The sequence below is a fragment of the Myxine glutinosa genome, chromosome 4, assembly GCF_964187855.1.
Source record: "Myxine glutinosa chromosome 4, kmMyxGlut1.1, whole genome shotgun sequence".
Lineage (NCBI taxonomy): Eukaryota > Metazoa > Chordata > Myxini > Myxiniformes > Myxinidae > Myxine > Myxine glutinosa.
The window spans coordinates 194,301,547-194,320,423 of NC_136264.1; the positions used below are offsets into that span (position 1 = coordinate 194,301,547).

General features: G+C 43.4%; 1 protein-coding gene across 4 annotated transcripts in view; it reads right to left on the reverse strand.

Annotated features, from left to right (window-relative positions):
• Positions 1 to 217: 217 nt before the first annotated feature.
• The window catches only part of CACNA2D2 (calcium voltage-gated channel auxiliary subunit alpha2delta 2), a 337,069-nt gene continuing 318,409 nt past the window's right edge, over positions 218 to 18,877 (reverse strand). For 2 of the 4 annotated variants that reach the window (XM_078776839.1, XM_068114187.2), the window contains 4 exons: positions 16,129 to 16,255; positions 6,498 to 6,607; positions 5,734 to 5,819; positions 218 to 3,631 (listed from right to left, as the gene is read on the reverse strand). In XM_078776839.1, the coding sequence (XP_078632965.1) occupies positions 3,515 to 3,631; positions 5,734 to 5,819; positions 6,498 to 6,607; positions 16,129 to 16,255 (440 nt within the window). In that variant the 3' untranslated portion in view covers positions 218 to 3,514. Of the gene's footprint in view, positions 3,632 to 5,733; positions 5,861 to 6,421; positions 6,608 to 16,128; positions 16,256 to 18,877 lie in introns of all 4 variants that reach the window. The other 2 variants (XM_068114186.2, XM_068114185.2) reach the window with 1 other exon arrangement.

The following is an 18,877-nucleotide window of genomic DNA, read 5'->3' on the forward strand; positions in this document are numbered from 1 at the left end:
TTCCTGTTTTGGAATGATTTTCAATTTCATTTGACTGCCAGTCTAACAGTAACAGACAGTGAAGCGAAGAGGCATGTCTGAGTTCAATAATCTTTTGTACAATGTTCAAAATCAAATTGTCTGGTCCACACACCCTGTGGGTAAAGATAGCTTCTTCATGTTAAGCAGTGAAACCCATGAGCTTGTTGGCACAAATAACCGCAATTGAACCAGCACATCAATGTAAACCCATGGGGTATAAACACCTTTATTTATAATGAATACATCAAAAGATTTCGGTCACAGTCACTGTACATTTTACAAAATCTTTATCCACAACCAAATAGACAAACCCAAAAAGCATTTGCAACAGACTTTCCCCCGGTCCATCAAACGCACAGGCTCACAAAATGTCACAATCTCCATCGAGGAGGCAACATGGAAATGAGCTTGTAAATAAATAAAACTTTCCCTAGAACAGTCAAAATGAAAGCTAACCAGTGTTTCTTGAACAACGTGACACGTGCTTTTTACATCAGGATTTGCTTTTGTTTCAACTGCATCTATCTGCGACATCAGAGCACAATGTTGCTGCAGCAGGTGGAGACAAAATGGCTGTGGCCTGTGCCTCCAAACACCTAGTTCATAAAGGATGAACTGATAGTTGTAGCAAGGTGTTGTGTGGAACGCTAACTTGAATAAGAATTACAATCTCACCAGATTTTAAACTGTGTTTCCATCAGATTTATAACCTCCATATACACTCAGCCTTGGACGAAACTGAAAACAGTCAGCCCTTGGTGTAACACATTCATTTGTGAGCAGGTCCACAAGACTATTGTGAACAAGAAAGGGAGGGGTCGGGGGATAAACCTGTCATATCTCAAACGCGCACGACTGGTAAGGTCATTGGCTGTTTTTGGCAACTGCGGCAGCTACTGCATCCATTGGTCAAACACCCTGGTGCTCAAACGGACCCGATTTCTCATGGACAGGCTCTTTAGGAAACACGGCCGTTAACTGTAGCTGCACAAACAGATTCAGCTTTGCTTGTCTGTGCAATATACAGCCAGACAGATGTCGGTGCAGGTGGCATCACAAAGGCCTCCTGCATCGGCAAGTCCTGCATCATGCGGAAAAGGCTTTGGAGATGCAAGGTTGGATTGATAAAGCACAAGATGGGGGCAAATAAGGAAAACCAGACAAAATGGAAGTGGATGGGTGAGGGGTTGGTGGTGAAAGGGTGTGTAAGGTGCCACGCATGGAGATAGATAATAAGCTAATCTAGTAGTACACACAATTTCACAACACAAAGGTTAAAAAAGGGTCTCTGATGTGACTTCATCCAAATGATTGGGCAAATTGTATTTGCCTTTTCCCTCCAATGGGTTTGAGACACCAGGATGCCGCACTCATGTGCACACCAACAATCAAGCACTAGATACGTAGATATGAAGCAGGAGGATACCTGCTTCGTTGCCTCTTCCCCCATTTCCAAACTCATTCAGTTTGTTCAACGCAACAAGATGGAAGCGACATCTGTGCAAACGTTCATCTGAAGGAAAATTTGAAGGATGGTTTAAAACCACACAAGGTAAGGCAGAATATAGTCTCGGCCCCTCCGATTGAAATAAAAAGGCAGAATCTATCATGACGTGAAGTGACGGCCCAACCGGATCCTCCACAAAGATGGCGGAATGTACAAAAGGCAAGTTTTCTTTTTTTGCCATCATGACATTCACAAATAAAATCCGAGTGCACCATTGACTTATGAAATGCCATTGTCCTTGTAGTACGGAGCGGGCAGAGCAGGGTGATGGCGAGGAGGCGAGGAGCTGGGACTCGTGTGGAATATCGTTGGTGTTCTTCGGAGCACATTCCGCCTAGATCTTCGAGGAGCCGTAATAGAAGCTTGGAAACATAAATGGAGCCGGATTTGCACAGTTGCATGCACCATGTGACACAAAAGATGCGGAAGTCGGTGTGGAGCGGGATTTCTCATCTGGACTTGTTCGCATGAAAGGTCCCAACGTGCCAAGTTATTCGTACCTCAAACAGAGGTTACTTTGGCACATTTTCAATGTCCAGGACAACATCGACAGTGCTCTCTCTTTCTCTCTCTCTCTCCTGCAATTGCATCTCAAAGGCCATCAGTGCATTCCAAAAAAGAGCTCTGTGGTCCCAATGGGTGCGACGTCCAAAGTAAAATCAAAACCATCCATGGCTCATTATATCACATCAATATTTTGAAAGTCACGTCAGCCTCGTAGGTCCTCAATTTGGAAGACCCAACAATAGTCTGTCAACCTTTGTGTGATGAAACCACACATTGCATCGAGTTGTCGAAGAGGTCACCGAGAATGTCGATGTAAATCTATCACTGTACGTACTAGGCGTTGACCCGAAGGCCCAGAAGAGAACGGCACATGCATCATCATCATCATAGCAACCTATAAATTCAGTAATTGGGCAAAGGAAACACGTTCAGGGGGAAGAAACATAGAAAGTGCATGCAGTGCGTGCTTGTGTTGAAAAAGAGCAAATATCTGAAAACGAGAAGTTTATCAAACCTTCCTATTGGTTGTTTACAAGTTCGCGATGGGTGGGCCTGAAGCAGGCCATCGTTCTAATGTGCAGTTGGCTCACACCGTGCGGGGAAACATGCTGTGGAAGCATGCCCCAAAAAAGTGAAGATCCTCGAGACCGAACCGCAAGCGAAAGCAATGGACGAGGAAAGGGAAGCGTGGCAAAAGTATGTGAAGCAATGTGATGTGCGTTAACGGGAATGCATGTAGGTACATTATATGATACATGTTGTTTAAGGTTAGAAAACCGTCACGTTTATTTACCTCGAAATGAATCAGAATTTATAAAACTCTTTGTGTATCAATGTCATGGCTACATTTTAAAACTTTAAACCATGATCCCTAATCTGCCCCTTGATCGCCATGACACCTCCCCCCTCCCTTCCTATCCCCCACCTCCTTACCTACACCCAACGCAATCCCACATATTCCCAACCTGGACTCAACATTTGAGCAAACTTGCAACAATCATGCAACCCTCCTTTAAAAATGATCTTCTCAAATTGGCAACCGCAGACCTGCACTTTTCCTAAAGCTACAGCTTCCACATCTCCTTCGACCAAGCAACATTCCTCGGTTGGTGCCTGTTGCTGGTCAAAAGTTGAGCTATATTTTGTCGTTGAAGAGTGCAGAAAGCAGGGAGGTCTCTGGTAGCAGGATGAGGCGAGTGAACAGGCGCGATTTCTCTCGCCTCTCCTTGCATTATAGTCAGGCCTCCAATTCCACCAACAAAGTGCCAACCCCGTGATTATGGATTCACACCGTTGTTAGACAGAACAGAAGAACACCAAGGACACACAAGAAACAGCTGCCTGGGATGTCCTCCATCAGAGACTGGATCAAATCGCGCCTCAAGGTTAAAACTTCAGCACGTGCTTTGTTCCTAGCAAAGAAGAGTTAATGTAGGGGCTTTGGGAAACTGGCAATGTGGAAGGTGATGGGCCAGGGTTTCAGGATATGTATGGAGCTGCTGGCCCCAGGAGGCAGAGGGTGAACAGTGGAAGGATGAAGAGTGCCAACATTGACGGCTGCAGCATTGAACCCTTTCCGCAGTCGCTGGCATCCTCCTTTGTGAAGAAGAAGAGGGAAGGGAAGAGGGAGGAGTGTATCATTTGTGAATAACAGTGAATAACAGCCATTTATGTTTATCACAAACACAATTCATGGAGGCCAGACTCCCGAGCATCAGGAACAGGTGTAGAATTAGCAAGGTGGCTAACATAAAAAAAACATTCCCATTGGGACACAACTATGAAACTTGGCAGTTATGCTCTTATATCGACACTCTTTAAATTCAGTCAATTAGCTAACGCGAAATTCAACAATGGCTATTTTTCAAAATGGCCACAAAAATTGCTAAAATGTGTCATAAAGTGCGTCGGTGGAGGCATTTTGTTTTCAGGTTGTCCGTCCAGCTGTCCGTCCGTCCGTCCGTGATAGGTTTTCGTTACCGCGATAAACTTGAGAACGGCTGAAGGGATCTTCGTCAAACTTGATGCAGGTATGTATAATGAAGTGAAGATGAAGTGATTAGATTTTGGGATCACAAGGTCAAAGGTCATGTTAAATAAAAATCCTGTTACCGCAATAACTTGTGAACCAGTGATGGGATTGTTACCAAATTTGGTCCAATTATGTAGAATGATGTAAAGATGATCTGATTCGATTTTGGGCTCAAGAGGTCAAAGGTAAAAGTCTGTAATAGGTCTATAACTTGATAACGGCTAAAGTGATCAAATTCAAACTTGGTACGGATATGTATAATGATGTAGAGGTTAACTGATTAGATTTTGGGGTCCTGAGGTCAAGAGGTCAAAGGTCAAAGTCTGTAATAGGTCTATAACTTGATAACGGCTAAAGTGATCAAATTCAAACTTGGTACAGATGTGTATAATGATATAAAGATTAACTGATTAGATTTTGTGGTCCTGAGGTCAAGAGGTCAAAGGTCAGAGGTCATGTCAGGTAAAAATGTGATAACTTGAGAACAGCTGAATGGATTTAAATCAAACTTGGAACAAGTACTATAATGATGTAATAATGTGGGTCGAGGCATATCGTTCGACGTTGTGACGTCGAAGAGTGTTGTTCTAGTTAATATTGAATTTGGGATGCACGAGTTGGGAATAGAAAATCACAGAACTATTATCTATAAGAGATAGTTAAAATTTTCAATTTATCTTAGGTAGGTAAATTGAAAATTTTAACTCTCTCTTAAAGAAAATATGTAGTTCTGTGATTTTTGTATTGGTGTTGGGCCTGCCCTGGTGTTGGGCTAGCGGCTAGGGTGTCAGCTTAGGATCCTAGGATCCTGGGTTTGAAACCCGGTCGATCGCTGAATTAACGCCAGGGGGGTTGACTCAGCCTGTCATCCTTCCGAGGTCGGCTAATTGAGTACCAGTTCACTGGTAATTCCCTGCTTGTCGTTAAAGGCGGCAAAAAGGGTTGGCGTCAGGAAGGGCATCCGGCCGTAAAACATTGCTTCAAAAAGGGGACCGAAAAACAACAACTACCACGGTTCCCGAAAAAGGCCAACCCCCGCTTGCGGGGAAAAATGGCCTCTAAAGGTTTTTGTTTTTTTTTTGTGATTTTTGTATTGATACTTGTACATCATAAATTCTATATTAAAAGGTTTATGGCGCATTTTAGCAATTTTGGTGGCCATTTCGAAAATAATGGCCCCCATGTTGAATTTTGAGTTGGCTAATCGACTGGATATAAAGAGTATCGATATGGCCACCAAAATTGGGGGTTAATAACAGCCATTTATAGCTTTTCGTTTTGATTTAACAAAATGCAAGTGACTTAATTCACCCACAAATTAATAATTCTGTTCAACATAAATCAAAAGGTACTCCTGTTATGCCATTGCATGTACACACACATGCATATAGACAAACGCATATAGACACACACACACACACACACACACACGAGCATCAGTGCCAAATTTCATGCTCATATCACAATGTGAACGATTCACCCTAATAATGGGTGTTACCTGCCTAGCTGAATGAGATATAGTTAACTGAGTGGTCATAAAGTATAACTGAATGTTACCTCGGCAGCAAGTAACAGAAGAGTTGAAAATATTTTAGTGATGGCTTTGTACTGTTCAAAAGTGTGAAGAAACCATTTTATTCGGCCAATTGAAAAGAAACAAGCAAACCTGGTAGTTATCGGCATCCAGGCACACTTCTGGACCTTTACGAAAGCGTGGCTCGGTGGCAAGCAAACACTGATTTGGGCCCTCAGCTGTTGGGGTGAGTGAAGGACACGAAGCATGGAGCACAGACCTGTATGTAATCCAATGGAAATATTATTTTCAAAAAGCAGCATTTGTGTGTATTGAGTGTAATAGAATCTTCAACCATGTGAAGATAACACAAGTAATCATAATTCCAGATTGTTTCTGTTTACAGCAGCGCTCAAGCATTCCCCAAACAGAAAGGGGAAGGAACCAGATGAGGGGTCAGGCAAGGACAAACTTGTGAGTATAATAAACAAATAAAAACAAAACGAAAGCTGCATGCTCTACCAATGTTTCCAAGGTGAAAAGGACCGAAGAGATGTGCAAGTTGGAAGACAGACAAGTGAATGATTGTTACAAGCAATGCTCGAGCAGAACAACAACAAAAACAAAATATTTTAGTCAACGGAGCAGGAAGAAATGGATATCCGTTAAGTTGCGGCTATCTAGCATGTCTGCACGCCAAAACGAGCTTCTTCAAACTATTCTCGCAACCCGTTGAATCTTTCGGTATTAATCGTCAGCTTCTTCTTCAATAAGCCTCGATTTCGCATGGGAAATTAAAAAACTGACAAACTGGCCAGCTCATTTTTCTACCACCTCCCACCTCGTTCTGCGCAGTATTGGTCGTGGACCAGAGTAAACGGAGTTAGTGCAGAGCATGTCACACGAGTATAGGATACAGAGCGTCTCCTCCTGGGAGAGCGGTCGATTGTCACATCCACTGCAGGTTATCTTCTCAGTAATGAGAAGTAGCAGGTTGGAGTGTGCTATCTTCTCTACGTGCATAAACCTGCAGCAACAATGACTACTATTACACAAAAATATTAAATGTATTGCACACACAAACTTACTATACGGGCGAATATAAAATTTACTGCACTTACACACGCACAAACTTGCACCACTCACACGAGGCCACTGTCTACCACACACTTAGTGCACTCAAAAATCTAAGTTTTACTACACTTACACAAACATATAGCATATTACACAAAAAAATACAAAATCAACTAGAACAGCACACAGTTACGCGCATACCTCCCTCCGCCAGGCTGAACAGTTAAAATCTTGTATCCCACTGATAGGCCGGATCTGGAATCGTATTTGAACAAAAATCGAATCTGCTTATTCTTGTCACTTACCCAATTCATCCACCAAGTTTTGTCAAAATCCGTCCACAACTTTTTGAAAGATCATGCTGTATATCGTTTTTGGCCCAATTTCTCAATGGTGAAGAATCACTGTTTAAAAATTCTAGTATCAGGATCAGGATTTTCAAAATCCAGTCAATCTGTCTTTGTCAAACACCCAATCTGTCCAACAAATTTCGACCAAATCCGTCAACAGCTTTTCGAGATATCCTGCTCACAGGCAGACAGACAGGTAGTAGCTTGTAGAGCAGCAACCGCCCAGGGTGGTACTACCGTCCTGACTAAGGAGCGTTAAAGTGGTGCCTGGAACCATCTTACGCTCTCCGTGTCAGGATTGCTGCTCTTACTTTCTATCTCACTCAAACTACAGCTACCGGGCTAGCTTCAACCTCTCTTTCTTACAAACAAACAACATACACTTTTCATCATACACTTTTCTTCTATTTTATTTAAGGCCTGGCCTCGATAAGAGCTATATAGTCCGTGCCTGGAGCCTTCAACATTAAAAAAGGCAGACAGGGGTGACAACATAACCTGTGACACCTTAGGTGGTGGAAGTAATATTACAAACTTACACAATCAAGCTAATAACACTGCAAATACAAGCAAGCCATCGTTTTTTTTCGTTTTCATCATGCTAATAACACATTATGCTTTCAGGCTGTCCGTCCGTCCGTCCGTGATAGGTTTTCGTTTCCGCGATAACTTGAGAAAGGATGAAGGGATCTTAGTCAAACTTGGTGCAGGTATGTATAAAGAGGTAAATATGAACAGATTCGATTTTGAGCTCATGTGGTCAAAGCAAATAACACAAGCTAATGACAGCCATTTATAGCTTTTCGTTTTTATTTAACAAAATGCAAGTGACTTAATGCACAAACAAACTAGAACGCCACTCAGTAGAGCGCATACTCCCGCCGTGGGTTTAGTTGGAATAATACGTTTTGTTTAACATCCCCTCTCCCCAAAAATGAAAAATAAATAAAAAAGAAAGTAAGCCCTAACTGTCAGAAAATTAATTTTGATATATCTCGGAATTAGAGGAGAAAAACATCATTTAAGAATAAGAATAAAAGCTTTAATGCAGTAAAACAGAAAAAATCTTTCCCAAAAAAATTCCTGGATCCGGAATAATATCCTGAGCTTCACCAAAAACTAATCAATTCTTCCTTATCCCAAGGACAATCATCCCACCAACTTTCATCCAAATCCGTTCAGAACTTTTCCAGATATCTTGTTCACAAACACACAAACATACGAACACACACACACACGGACGGACACGATCGAATGCGTTACTCCCTGGCGGGAGTAATAAACCTGACAATCGCAGAGCCACACCCAGAATTATTTATTTGGCCTGGGAAGCCCATGCGAGGTTTCTTCTTCTTCAGCCTCTCACAGCCCTGGGTGAATATATGCGATCTTTTTTTTAAAAGTTGGAATTTTGCCAAATCTGTTTTATTCGTTTGTTAATATACCTCAGCCATTGACAAATCTGGAACTAAGTCTTTATAAGTTCATCAAATACTGACACCGCGAATGACATTCGCTGAGCTAAATGTTGATATCTCTTCTGAGGTAAAAAAAAACAAAAAAACAAAAACAGTTTTAAAGCATTATAACATTAAACACATTAAACACACATTTTAAACACAATTTTAAAACACATTTTAAAGCATTAAACACACACAATCAAACAAAAACATTTTATGAAACGGGGAAACCTAATACACACTTTGGTGGTTTTAAAATGACAGAATATGTCTTTATTAGAAGAAAAAAAAAAGAACATTGAAGAAGACGCTGCTAAAATAATACACCGCTCTAACGCATAACCACGAGTTTAAACTACATTTACAACAAATATGAAAACTATTTTCATATCACAATGTTAAATATAGAATATATAGAAGATAATGTTTAAAAAAAATGAGCCCGATCTTCCAATGGTAAAAAAATCCTTCAAAAAATTCCTGGATCAGGAATAATATCCTGAGGTTTTTATTTTTATTTTTGTTTTGTATACAAGATCGAGGCTCGTGAAAGAGCGAACATTAATCACACAGAAAGACAAACCGACACATAAAACATATAACATAGGGAGCGGTAGACAAGATGGGGAGAGAGGGGGAAGGACACAAACACAACATTTGAGAGCAGGGACCGAGAGACATGGAGACATCGAGAGATCTGAGAGAGGGCGAGGGCTTTGGGGGGGGGGGGGGCGTGGGAAGGGGGCGGTGGGAGAGGTATAAAACATATGGACACTGCCAGGACTTCCAGGAAAGAAGTTGGAATTTCAAACAACGTGGATCTGGGGTGAATTAGCGGGGGTAGAAAAGATCAAGGTTTTGGATGGGGGAAGATAAGAGATGGTGGTGAACAGCTGTTTTAAAGACCTGGAGGGAGGAGTGGGATTGAAGGGAGTGAGGGAGTTTGTTCCAGAGGCGGGAGAAAAGAGGAATGAAAGAGTGAAGGTGAGCAGAGAGCCGAGATTTCGGCAGTTTAACCATCAGAGGGTTGCTGGCAGATCTTGTGCGACCTGTAGGAATATTTGGGGGACAGAGCACAGAGAGAGCTGGGGGTGCAAGGCCGGAGAGGAGTCGGTAGAAGACAGAAAGACCACCTACCTGCCTGCGGTGAGTGAGTGAAAGGCCCTCAGAGATAGCTTCATCACGGGAGATTCCAATAATTCTGAAAGCTTTGGTTTCAACAGCGTGAAGCCGAGCTAGGTGTGAGGCAGGAGCTCCGGCCCATAGGGGAGAACAGTATTCCATTGAGCTGCGGATGAAAGCCTTGTATGTGGTGAGGAGCTCAGGTGTGCCGAGGAAGGACTTCGCACGACGGAGGATGCCCAGTCGGCGACTGGCTTTGGAGGCCAGCTTGGAAATGTGGTTTTCCCAAGAAAGATCATGGCAGATAGTGAGACCCAAAATCTTGAGCGACAGAACTTCTTGGAGAGGATTGTTGAGAAAGTAGATCGGAGGGTTGTCCAGTCGATCTTTTCGGAGAGACATAGTAAGAGTGTGAGATTTGTCAGGATTGAAAGACATGTTCCACTTGTTTGACCAGTCTGTGATTTTGTCCAGGTCTTCAGAGAGTGAGGAGGCAGCAGACTGCCGATCTGAGGGAAGAGGAATGGAGCGGCAGAGAGTGGAGTCATCAGCAAAGAGATAGAGAGGATTTTCGAGAGAGTCAGAGAGATCATTGATGAAGACCAGAAAAAGCATGGGGCCCAGAACACTGCCTTGGGGAACTCCAGCCTGAACAGGAAGAGGAGATGAGAGAAACCCATTCAGGGCCACACGTTGACGACGACTAGAGAGGAAGTCCGCCAGCCATGCGTGGAGATTTCCATGGATACCAAAGGAGGAGAGTTTGGTGAGCAGAGCGGGGTGCCAGACCGTGTCGAAGGCACGTGATATGTCGAGGGAGACACAGCTCTAATTTCCTGTTTGGCATTGAGGACCTCCATCCATTGTTGAGACAGCAGAAGCAGCATGTCCAGAGTAGAGTGACCTGGTCTGAAACCAAATTGATGATCAGAGATCAAGCCATTGGAGAAGAGGAAAGATTTCATATCCGAAGCAATGATGGATTCCATGACTTTGCTGATAATTGGGAGAAGGCTGATTGGTCTGTAGTTGCTAGGATCTGTTTTTGCACCTTTTTTGTGCAAAGCGGTGATGTTGGCTGATTTCCAAGCAGATGGCAGTTGACCTTGAGCAAAAGAGAGGGTGAAGAGAACAGAGAGAGGGTGAGATAGAGCAGCAGAGCAGGATTTTAGGACCCGTGGGCTGATGCCGTCGGGTCCAGTTGCAGAATCAGAGTCGAGGGTTGACAGAAACTTTTCCACCTTGTCAGGAGGAAAGGACACGGAGTCCAGGAGCAGCAGGGTACGACTGGGTATGGTGGGTACAGAGAGGGATGGGTTTGGGACACAAGATTTAGAGGCAAACACAGAGTTGAGGCATTCAGCTTTTTCACGTGCGGAGTCAGCTGTGTAGCCGTTTGAGGTAAGGGAGGGGATGGAGGGGGAACAAACACCAGAAACGGATTTGACCAGACGCCACCAGGATTTGGAAGAGGGAGACAGATAAGAGAGTTCGGTCTTGAGAACGGAGAGATATTGTTTCCTGGCTCTCCTGAGGGTGGACACACACTTGTTTCGGGCTTTGTGAAAGGAAATGAGATTTCCTTCCGTTGGATTTGCTTTCCAGGAGACGAAGGCAAGTTGTTTCTGGGCAACAGCCTCACCACAAGATTCCGTGTACCATGGACGGGAGGAAGGGTATGACAACTGGAGACGAGATGGGATAAATCTGTGCATGAGAGAGAGCAATTTACTTTGGAAGAATTCCCAGGATGAGTTGATGTCAGAGGTGGTAGAGATGGGAGACCAGTCCAGATGATTGATGGCTGCTTGAAGACCGTGCCAGTTGGCCTGAGTGAAATGCCAGACTCGTCGACGCTGAGCAGGCTCCCTGAGGATGGTCAGAGAGATGTCCACTTTAACAAGGACATGATCAGATGATCCGATCGGAGCAGAAGAAGAGCAGCAGACATTTTCAGGGAAGTTAGTCATTACCAAGTCCAGAAGAGAAGATGTTCCGTTGACTGAGATCCGGGTCGGGAAATTGACAGATTGTGTCAGTCCCAGTGAGTCGCAGAAGTCCTTTGCTGAGGAGCCATGGCTGGTGAGAGAGGTACCCACACCCAGCCAACTGGCATGATGACAGTTGAAATCACCACATATGAGGAAGAGAGAGTTGGGATGAGTAGATAGAAGTTGGTCCATATCATCAGACAGCGATATGTAGATGGAGTCATCACTGTTTGGTGGACGGTACAACACACATATGAACAAGAGGTGGGAGCGAAGGGGAAGCCGTAGCCAGAGGTATTCCTGGGGGTGAGGTGGAGAGAGTGCAGTGCAGGGCGAGTGAGGAAGAGAGTTTTTGATAAAGATAGCAACCCCGCCTCCAGGACGAGGCTCAGGTCTATCATACCGGAGGAGGGAGTAGCCCGGGAGAGATACTATGGAATCAGAGACATCATAAAGGAGGAAAGTTTCTGTTAAGCAGATCACGTCTGGTTTGACAGAAGCAACCTGTATGGAGAGATCAGTTAAGTTTGAACGAAGGCCCCGGATGTTTGAGGTCCATACCGTTAATGAAGAGGAAGGGGGAGCATCAGATACAGAACAGGGGGGAGGAGGGGTAGGGTAAGATGTGGAAGAGGTGGAAGAGGTAGGGAGAGCTGTTGAAGGTGTGTCAGAGATTTCAGAATAGCTCGGAGAAAGGGAAGGATGGGGCGGACAAAAGGTTTGATGGTGATTGGGTGAGCCACAATGAGGTGTTATTTGAGGAGGGGGAAGAGCGAGGCAGAAGGTTGGGGGAGATGGAGGTGAGAGTTTGAAGGGGGAAGAAGCGGGGAGGACGCTTTGAGGAGGGGGAGTGAGAGGGGGGAAATTGAGAAGCAATGAGGGTGGGGAGATTTGAAGGGGAGGGGTGAGGGGGGAGTTTGGGAGGGAAGGGACAAGGGGAGGGATTTGAAAGGGATGGGATATGGGGGAGATTTGGAGGGGAGGGGTGAGGCAGGAGTCTAGGAGGGGAGGGGCGAGGGGGCGTCTTGGCGGGGAGGGGTGAGGGGGTAGTTTAGGAGGGAGGGGGCAAGGGGGGAGATTTGAAAGGGATGGGTGATGGGGAAGATTTGGAGGGGAGGGGTGATGGGGAAGATTTGGAGGGGAGGGGTTATGGGGAAGATTTGGAGGGGAGGGGTGAGATTGGATTTTTGAAAGTGTACGATTTATGGGAAACGAACATTTATTGCAAAATGAGTTTCTTGTGACCTTTGAGTTAAAAATACGTTTAAGGACGCTGGATGGAGGATGGAGTGCAGGAGAGTTTAGGGAATGTAGAAAAAAGGCACTATAGGAGATGGATATTTTTTTTGGGATGAATTGATTTGGTGAGCAAGTCGAAAGCAGCCTTTTAAAGAAGAAGAAGAAAAAGGTGTTATAAAATATGACGGAATACATAACTTGAGGGGAAAGTGTAAACATTGAAGGTTAATGAGTGAAAACTATCTGGGGAAATGGGGGAGAAACACGTGGTCGAAGAACGAACGAACGAATAAGAATGAATAAACGAATGAGAACAGAGAAGGAAATGTTTTTTTTTTTTTTTTTTTTTTTTTGAGTGAGATTTACACAAGGAAGTAGGCTATGGGTGAAAAGCCTGGGAATACAGAGAACGAAAGTTATTGGATCACAAACGACGGACCGCTGAGAAAAACAAAGCCTCAAGGTTGTACAGTGCACACTGTACAAGGCCTCAAGACACGACACGGCAAACAGACGATCAATTTATGAAAGATAAACACCGAGAAACAACCAAAGTTGCACACAATAACTTCACACACCGAAAGATAAATACAGTTTCGACAAAATACAATTGTGAACAGACTTAACTTCGAAAAACGTGGAGACCGTGTGGAGCTTCGAAAATCCCTGCCGCCGTCTCCAAGATCTCGCGAGATCTCAATGCAGGAACATTGTTCTAATGGAACAATTGTATTTTGTTCTAATGGAACAATGAAGTTCTCAAACTAATGGAACAACTAATGGAATCAACTAATGGAACTGAAGTCAGAGGCTATTTCAACAGATCCACTAAATCCATATCTGTAGCTCTTTTTTCTGTGATTTGACTAACAGTAGGAGCTTCACCAAAAACTAATCAATTCTTCCTTATCCCAAGGGCAATCATCCCACCAACTTTCATCCAAATCCGTTCAGAACTTTTCCAGATATCTTGTTCACAAACACACGAACACACACACACACACACACCACCAGCCAGTTTGGAACACAGAGATCAATCAAACTAAAACTTGCACAAAAGCCCAACTTCTGTCAAAACCAAAATTAATTTTAAGTTAGACTTATTCCAGGTCTTCCACTCATCTGTGCATTCATTGAAATGGTATTCAGCGAACGGCCTTTTTCTTATTGGGTATTTATCGTGTAATGAGATCAAATTTAGTTCATTTGGAGAATGAAATGAATTTGGTTTCTGAGTATTCTTTTTGGATATTCATCGTATTTATCTCATTGGATATTCATCATAATGAGATGTATGCACAGCAGTAAATCTTCATGTATGCACTTCATGTATGCACAGCAGTGAATTTGATTTAATTTGGTATTCTTATTGGATATTCATTATAATGAGATCAAAGTTACTCGATGTGTAAAACGCAATAAATTTGACCTCGCTGGGAATTCTTATTGGATATTATTCATGATTTCCTCTTTACTCCCACCTCTAGAACAAACTCCCACACTCTCTTCAATCCCACTCCTCCCCCCAGGTCTTTAAAACAGCTGTTCACCACCATCTCTTATCTTTCCCCATCCAAAACCTTGATCTTTTCTACCCCCGTTAATACACCCCAAACCTAGCTCTTTCAATCTCAGACTTCTTTCCTGAAATTCCGAGTGGTGTCCATTTGTTTTATACCGCGTACCCTTATCCCTCCCCCTCCCTCCTCCCTTCCACCACCAGCCCTTTCCCTTCCACAGATCTCCCGATGTCCCTGTTCTCTACTGTTGTTGTGCTTGTGTGCTTCCCCCTTTTTCCCCCTCCTGTCTCCCACTCCCTTTATTATATGTTTTATGTGTTTTCTGTTTATCTTTTTGTGTTTAATGTGTTAGCTCTTACACGAGCCTCGACTCTGTATACAAAAAAAATAAATTATTATTAGATATTCATCATTCAAAATGCCTGCATGTGTAGAACACAATGAATTTGATCTCACTGGGTGTTTTTATTGGATATTCTTCAAAATTATCTCGTTAAATATTCATAATAACTAGCCGAAACCCGTGGAACATCCACGGAAGGGAGGATGTGGTGTATGGATAGAGTGTACCATTATGGATGGCATAGGGGATTTGCTTGTCCGAGTAAGAGTTAGGAAGAAAGATGAGAATGAAGAGTGCGTATATGAACAACGATCGCCGACACCGGCACAAATGCATGCTCTGGATTGTCCACTCAGTGGGCGGCTTGCTGTCGCCTTCGCCTGTCCAATCAGCGGACGGCTTGCTTCGCCTTCGCCCAGCAGACGCCAATACGATGGCGTCATATCGGCAGTTAATCGGATGCTTTTGGGCCCCAACGTCGGCTAATTCAGATTTTTCGAGTATGGCTGTACGTGATAAACAAAGAGCGCGGTTCGTAGATCGTAAATCCATTCGTGCCGTGGGCATCGGGTCACTGGGTGCGGCGTAAAAGGGATAACAAAGTCGAGTCCTTACGCTATTATTATATAGATGACATTAAATTTGTGGTAAATTGTTTGGAACATCTTTCATGCAGTGAAACCGTGCATTTCCGTCCTCCATGGCAACTAGTGTGTTACCATGTGGTGGTTTTCTGGCAATCTTTCACCTTTCACTCTCTTTCACCAAGTACTTGAAACCTTTAGATTTGCCAGTCATCGCTAAGTAGCCATCGGCTGTGCCGATGCTGTATGGAACTGAAGTCAGAGGATATTTCAACAGATCCACTAAATCCATATCTGTAGCTCTTTTTTCTGTGATTTGACTAACAGTAGGAATACAATGTTCCCCTGCTACCTGTCTGTACTCCATTACCTTTTTCTTTGCGATTTTGATTTTCATTGTTTTCCCCATGTCATCGATGTTCTTCAGCTTTATTCTGTTTATTGGTTCTAATAAGTTTTCATGTGCTTCCAACCTTTCTTTGATTAATGTTTCCTCAGCTTCCTTAACTTGGGTCTCTGTAATCAGAATATCACTCTCGTTGTCAGCAGGTACACGAGCACCAGATGGAAAACAATATGCAGGAGCCTTCTCATCATGGGTCAATGGATTAATGAATCCCTTAATGGCATCTTGTGTCTCACACACTACATGATTTCTCTCTTCTGAATTTATTCAAGCCGCAGGTCTTCGTGCCTGGTGTCAGATTTAGTCACCAAACATACAGTGCCAGCCATACGTATTGGAGCAGCCATGTCAAATTTGTTACTATTGCTAAATACTCAAGAAATTTGGATTTCAAATCAAAAGAACAAAGATCGACGATGACCGCAAAAAAGACATGCACTCAGCCCAAGCATTCTTTACCGTGAACAGTTTTTACAGTCCTGCAGTGTGCGGAAGGATGTGACGTTCTGATTCAGAAAGTACTGGGTCTGCAACGTGATGCAGAGCATCTTCTCTTTGCTTGACTCTGATGCAGCCATCACGGGCACTAAAAGTACACAAAGGAAGCACATACACAGTTGACAAATCAATGACAAAGTGCAGTATCATTTTTATGGGAATATTTACAGTAACACCATTACACAAGTACCAATAATAACAAAATCAAGAACAAATGTAAAATGCTTTTCCTTCCCTTCAATAAAGCCACAAGTGCAACCTGTGTGCAAGTTCAGTGCAGTCCCAGGTACTTTCCCATCAAAATGACAGCTCTACAAGTTTGTCACCACTCCGGGGTGCTTTCCCAAAGGTAATGGCAGGAAGAGCAAAGAGGTATCTAATCATGCAAGGCCCCTTAGAACTGGCATTCAGTCATTTCCTTTCCACAAAGGTTAAACATCCAAAAAGCAGCACAACAACGACAAGTGAGAAACATTTAATTTCATGTCATGGGTGGCCAAGTCAGTTTGAGGGCCAAAGACTGAGAGCAGCCTTTGTGCTTCAAGTAGAACTGCACGATGACCCACAATGCCATGGGAATGTCATCTAAAGTAGAGGTTCATAACCGCTGGTCCGCGGACCGCTGCCAGTCCAGGGAAGGAGAGCTTCCAGTCCGTGCAGTATTGCCCAAAAAAAAATAAAAATAATAATAAATAATATATATATATATATATATATATATATACTGCACACTACCAGTCAAAAGATTTAGAACACCTCAATGTTTCCAGTTTTTATTGAAATTTAAGCAATTCAAGTCTAGTGAATAACCTGAAATGGTACAAAGGTAAGCAGTAAACTGCTCGAGGTTAAAAAAAAGTTTATGTTAGCAAATGTAAATAATGTAAATTGCACAGTTATATTGTAAAAAAGGCCTTCTTCAGGGAACAAGTAATGGGTTAGCAACTTACAGCTGTTCTCCAGCAATGTAAGTAAATTAAGCCTTGAAAGTTGATGCAAACAATTCCTGCAGGTGTCCCAACCTCTGCTGATTACTTGATTACAAACCCCCTATCTGTATAAAAGCAGTATTGGAACAGACTGATATTACACCCTCTGAAGCATTATTTGGACAATATTGCACTGCAGGAAGTAGTATATTGCTATCAGAATGGCGAGAAAAAGGCAATTAACAAAGGAAGACAGACAGACCATTATAACCCTTAAACGTGTAGGTCTTTCCTTTAGAGAAATTGCAAAGAAAGCCAAGGTGTCAGTGAGTACAGTTTCCTACACCATCAAAAGGCACTTGGAAACTGGAGGAAACTCTGACAGGAAGAGGTCTGGCAGACCCAAAGCCACAACAGAATCAGAAGAAAAGTTTCTGAGAGTCAACAGCTTGCGTGATAGGTGGCTCACAGGACCACAGCTTCACACTGGTCGAAGTAAGCAAGTCTCAGTTTCAACTGTGAAGAGAAGACTTCGAGCTGCAGGTTTGACAGGTCGAGTGGCAGTAAGAAAGCCATTGCTAAGATGGCAAAGTAAGAAAAAGAGGCTTGCCTGGGCCATGCAGCACCACCAGTGGACTACTGAAGACTGGAAGAAGGTCTTATGGACCGATGAATCAAAATTTGAAATCTTTGGTTCATCACGCAGGGTTTTTGTACGCCGTCGAGTAGGCGAAAGGATGGTTCCTCAGTGTGTGACACCAACTGTCAAACATGGAGGAGGAAGCGTGATGGTCTGGGGCTCTTTTGCTGGATCCAGAGTCGGCGACTTGCACAGAGTGATTGCCACCCTAAACCAAAAGGGCTACCACAGCATTTTGCAGCGCCATGTAATACCCTCTGGTATACGCTTAGTTGGTCAGGGGTTCATCCTACAGCAAGATAATGACCCTAAACACACCTCCAGGCTATGTCAAAACTACCTTCGAGGAAAAGAGCAAGTTGGTAGGCTTCAAATAATGGAATGGCCAGCACAGTCTCCAGACTTAAACCCCATCGAGCTGGTTTGGGATGAACTGGACAGAAGGGTGAAAGCAAAGCAACCTACAAGTGCAACACATTTGTGGGAACTTCTGCAACAGTGTTGGGAAGAACTTCCCGAACAATATTTGATTTCCATTGTGGAAAGAATGCCACGGGTGTGTGCGGCGGTTATATCTGCAAAAGGTGGCTACTTTGCTGAGTCAAAATTTAAAATAAATTTTGCTAAACAAAATGATTCTATGATTTCTTTTTTTAATCTCCAATTGTTTATTTGTTCTACGCTTAATTTCAGAGTACATTGAGACATTAAACTGCGTAAATTTCAATAAAAACTGGAAAAATTGAGGTGTTCTAAAACTTTTGACCGGTAGTGTATATAATTCTTTTTTTTTTTTTACTGCCATTCACATGGCAGTGTGCCATTCACATTACTGCGGCGCCCGTCGAATCTATATAGAATGGAGCACATGTATCATGCACTACAGGGACCAGTCCAGGATTTTTCGAAAGGGGGGGGGGGGGGGTGGGTGGGCACAAATGAAGGGAACAGGGTGCATACTCTGCACCTAGATGCTGCAAGCGCGAGGCCATGAAGGTGTGGGGTTCGGCTGGCACCACTTACTCACAATCCCTTTGTAAGCCACCCGAAACAAAACCTGTTTATTGTAGCAATTAAATTGGAGTAAGGATCTGAATTCGGTCAGGAACTCCAAGGATGGATTGGTCATGAATATTCATGA